The sequence below is a fragment of the Sinocyclocheilus rhinocerous genome, unplaced genomic scaffold (assembly GCF_001515625.1).
Source record: "Sinocyclocheilus rhinocerous isolate Xijiao unplaced genomic scaffold, SAMN03320098_v1.1 scaffold298, whole genome shotgun sequence".
NCBI lineage: Eukaryota > Metazoa > Chordata > Actinopteri > Cypriniformes > Cyprinidae > Sinocyclocheilus > Sinocyclocheilus rhinocerous.
This window is the reverse complement of record NW_015650702.1, coordinates 575,487-579,589: the sequence shown is the minus strand read 5'-3', so window position 1 is coordinate 579,589 and position 4,103 is coordinate 575,487. Positions and strand designations below refer to the sequence as shown.

Here is a 4,103-nt window from a genome sequence, read left to right as displayed (position 1 = left end):
TTAACTGTAATTATTTATATACATTTCCCTTTTGAGCTAATTTGCTACACTTTCATAATGAAACACACACCGTCTCCATGACATGGCGGCGGCGGCAGCAGCAACAATACTACAGCGAGAATCACAGTTACGCCTTCTTTCTTTGCGTGAACATTTGGGCGGTGTTATGCAAATCTTCCCACACAGTGACGTAGATATGTGGGGGCGTGTTTAAACGAGGCGTTTTAGGAGGGCGTGGACCAGTCTTAACTTTTATAAAGAATATCTCTTTGGGTTTGAGACTTTAGTCTTTGCAACTTTAGGGATCTTATCTATTCACGAACAGCTTGTAACACCCAAAGAGAAAGGAAAACTTGAAATTGCATAATATGACCCCTTTAAATTGTTGCTTTTTATGGTAAGTAATGTGTACCTTAATTTAACCCTTAAGCACTAAAACAAGACTATTTGTAAAAACTACTGAAAAATGACTAAGTAAGAGTAAGAGCATATCAATAAATGATCATGATTTTTATTCTATTTTTTATATTTTACTTTCTTTTATCATTTTGTTATTATTGGTATTTGGTTTGGAGTGCAATGAAGTGATACAAAAAAATCTGCAGCTGCCATCCTAATTTGTCTGTTTGTGTGTGGGAGAGGTTACAGGCTGGTTTGTCAAGTGTGTTTGTTTTCTGTTTTTATATGCAAATATGAAAATAGTGTTGTCTGCTGGGTCAGTTCATGTGGACACATAATTCTTTGTAAAACTCTGTTTCCCCCCCTCCACCTGTAGGCTGCGCCTGACTTTCAGGAGACTAGGCCACGCAATTATGTTCTGTCGGCCAGTGCATCTGCGGTAAGAAGGCTGCAGACCCTTAGCATTAGAAGTCTTCCCCCACACACTCTCTTTTTCTTTCTCTTTCTTTCTACATGGCCTTGATTTGTATACACTATTTCCTCACCAATATCTGCACCAAAATGTAGATCAGCAGGATGCCCTCCGACAGTCCTTTCTCTATGGGGGTGGTATAGCAGTATACTGTTATCGTGGATAAAAATCATCAGATAAAGCACTTTGGATATACAGTAGCATCATCCTCTTCCCTTTTCCATTACTTGGAATTTGAAGTGGTTGAAAATTGCAGGTGATAGTGAGAAAAGGGCCTCACTGAAACTTTTCCATCGTCCCATCGTCTTTGTTTTGTTTATTCCACGCAGTGGGATAGTGAAGTTGGTGATTCATCTCTGATTGACAGAACTTGAATCTGAAGTGAAGCATTATATAAACCCCTCATAGAGTAGTGTACTTACAGACAAGCAGCATTTATTGTGTGTGTCTTGTCAGCACAGCTCAGTGATGGACATTAGCATTTCCTTTCTTGTTGACCCATTGTTTAAAACTAGTCCTGCTTTCCATTCTGTCAATGTTGTGAGTTTACCACAGTAACACTTTCTTTTTTCCGTCTCCCTTCTTGCAGTTTTTTTCCATCTCCCTTCTTGCAGTGTTGTGTGCCTGTGTGCCTTTCCCTGTGTGTTTGATTAATGTTTTGGCGAAAGCTGATGCAGTACTTCTATATAGTCGATTAGTCCCAGTAGTACATAATGGTGGTTTGTTGTTGTTGTTTGTGTGTGCTCATATAGATATGTTATGTACAGTAAAGCTCAAAAGTTTGGACACAGCTACTCCTTCTTTATTCTTAAGTGTGGAAAGTCATTAAAGCGTTTTATTAAACAACTTTCTGGAATGCTCAATTTTCATCGATTAGTTGCAACCAATCATTTTCCCATCATTCATGGCAACTCTGTTTATCAGTCCACTCTCTTTTCATAGAAACACAACGATCACCATCTTGCATCTAAGATATCAATTGTAGTAAAATAAAGTGAAATAAATTGTGAAATATTTTTACAATTCTAAATAACTGTTTTCTATTGGAAAAGATTCCTGTGATGGCAAAGCTGAAGTTTCAGCAGCAGTAACTCCAGTCTTCAGTGTCATATGATCCTTCAGAAATCATTCTAATATGCTAAAAAATCCTGATTTAAGCATGTTCAAACTTTTGACTGGTTCTGTAATATAGTTTGCATGTTTGATGTTTTGAAATAATGATAACATCATGTTTTTGCATAAGTCAAAACATGAAAATCCCCTGTGATGAACATTTGCAGTGGAATGCAGGGGGTGGAAAACTTTGCTTTTATTCTTTCACTTTTATTTAAAAGATATGTGTGTGCTCTTATTTTTCATTGTAGTTGTTGTGTTAATAGGGTCTTGACATTAGGGTTCAGGATCCTGTACTGCTTATGTGTCTGATTACATTAGACTGTTTCTTTCCATCTTAAGATCCCATGAAGTGTAACAGTACAACACTTTTAAAAAATTTTATTATTTTTTTATGTTAGTTATTTACATTTACATGTGAAATTTAGTCAGTGTTTTGTAAAGAGAGGGTTTGTGTTATGTTGTCGTCACTGTTCTTCTCTTGTCGTTATGCTGCATGTTCCAGCTGTGGAGTGAGGAAGTGGATAAAGTGAGTACTGGGCAAAGATCCACTTCTTCTTTTGCTGCTGTATGAGCACATCTGAAAATGTAGACATGACTTTGTTCACTGTGTTCTCATGGAGCAATTAAATGACTGCATATTGATTTACGTAATAAATGTTTACATAATAACTAGGGGTGTGACGAGATCTCGTGCCACGAAATTTCTCATTGAGGTGTCTCCAAGTGAGCGTGAAATGAGCATAGTCGATGCCACCGCTATGTTTACATTACATGCCTCCACTATCGTTTTGCTTTTTTATATAAATAAATAAAAAACCCATTTAATTCAGTTGGAAAATGGTCGCTTCAATTCTAAACTGATCTGTATGTATTATCTTGCACAGTAGTATGCAGTGTCATCACCAGGAATTCTGGGCCCTGTGCACTGAATTTGCTATGGGGCCCCCTCAAAATCATGTTCAGGGATGACGCAATCTCAAAATCACGTTGGGGGACAACTGAGGGACTCATACATATCTATTGCAAAAGGTTAAAAGGCTCACTGATGCTCCAGAAGGAAACAATTAATTAAAGGGGTCATATGATGCGATTTCAATTTTTCCTTTCTCTTTGGAGTGTTACAAGCTCTTGGTGCATAAAGAAGATCTGTAAAGTTGCAAAGACTAAAGTCTCAAATCCAAAGAGATATTCTTTATAAAAGTTCAGAGCGTTCTGAATCCGCGCTTCCTGAGCTTCACGAGCACGCCGGCTCTCTTCCCCCGTCTGCGCGTCCTGAAGCGCTTGATCAGCGCAGCTGCTCCGCCAAGTACAACGTTCAGCAAAACGTCCGAATAAACGAAATCCGGTAGAAGATTGTGTGGTGTGTTCTGCCGAATGTTCAGCAGCTCATCCCTGGTAAACCTGATCGTGTTTGAGAAACAAAAAACAGGAAAAACTAACAAAAACAGTACAAACACTGGAGAGCCAAACACTGAGGCTGCCGTCTGCGGCGCCATCGCATTGCATTATGAGTATAATAATAATTCTAACATAACACTAAGCCAAACATAAAAAACAACTACCGCACGACACTGACAAGGTACGCGATACAGTACGAGACCAAACGCGTAAATTTCATTATATTTAGTACTGCCCTTCAGAAGCTACAGAAGATACTTACATGTTTCCCAGAAGACAAAATAAATTACATTTACTCTGATCTTCAAATTAAAAATGTTTTCACCTCCAGGCTCTTAATGCATCGTGTTTCCTCCTGGAGCATCAGTGAGCGTTCGAACCTTTTTGAAATAGCTATAAGTCCCTCAGTTGTCCTCAGTGTGAAAAGATGGATCTCAAAATCATACAGTCATTGTTGGAAAGGGTTCAGATACACAAAAGATGCTGGAAAACCAAAGAATTTGTGGGACCTGAAGGATTTTTCTGAAGAACAGTGGGCAGTTTAACGGTTCAGGACAAAAGGGAATCGTGAACAATTATCAGTAAAATAAAAAAAAAGCTATGGATCATCCTGGTAACAATACAGTATTAAAGGGGTCATATGATGCTTTTTAAAAGATCATTATTTTGTGTATTTGGTGTAACAGAATATGTTGACATGCTTTAATGTTCAAAAAAC

General features: G+C 38.1%; 1 protein-coding gene across 1 annotated transcript in view; it reads left to right on the top strand.

Moving 5' to 3' along the window:
- The window catches only part of LOC107712356 (endophilin-B2-like), a 19,447-nt gene that overhangs the window by 12,620 nt on the left and 2,724 nt on the right, over positions 1–4,103 (top strand). The window contains exons 8-9 of the mRNA XM_016517579.1: positions 776–838; positions 2,490–2,513. Of these exons, the coding sequence (XP_016373065.1) occupies positions 776–838; positions 2,490–2,513 (87 nt within the window). The remainder of the gene's footprint in view (positions 1–775; positions 839–2,489; positions 2,514–4,103) is intronic.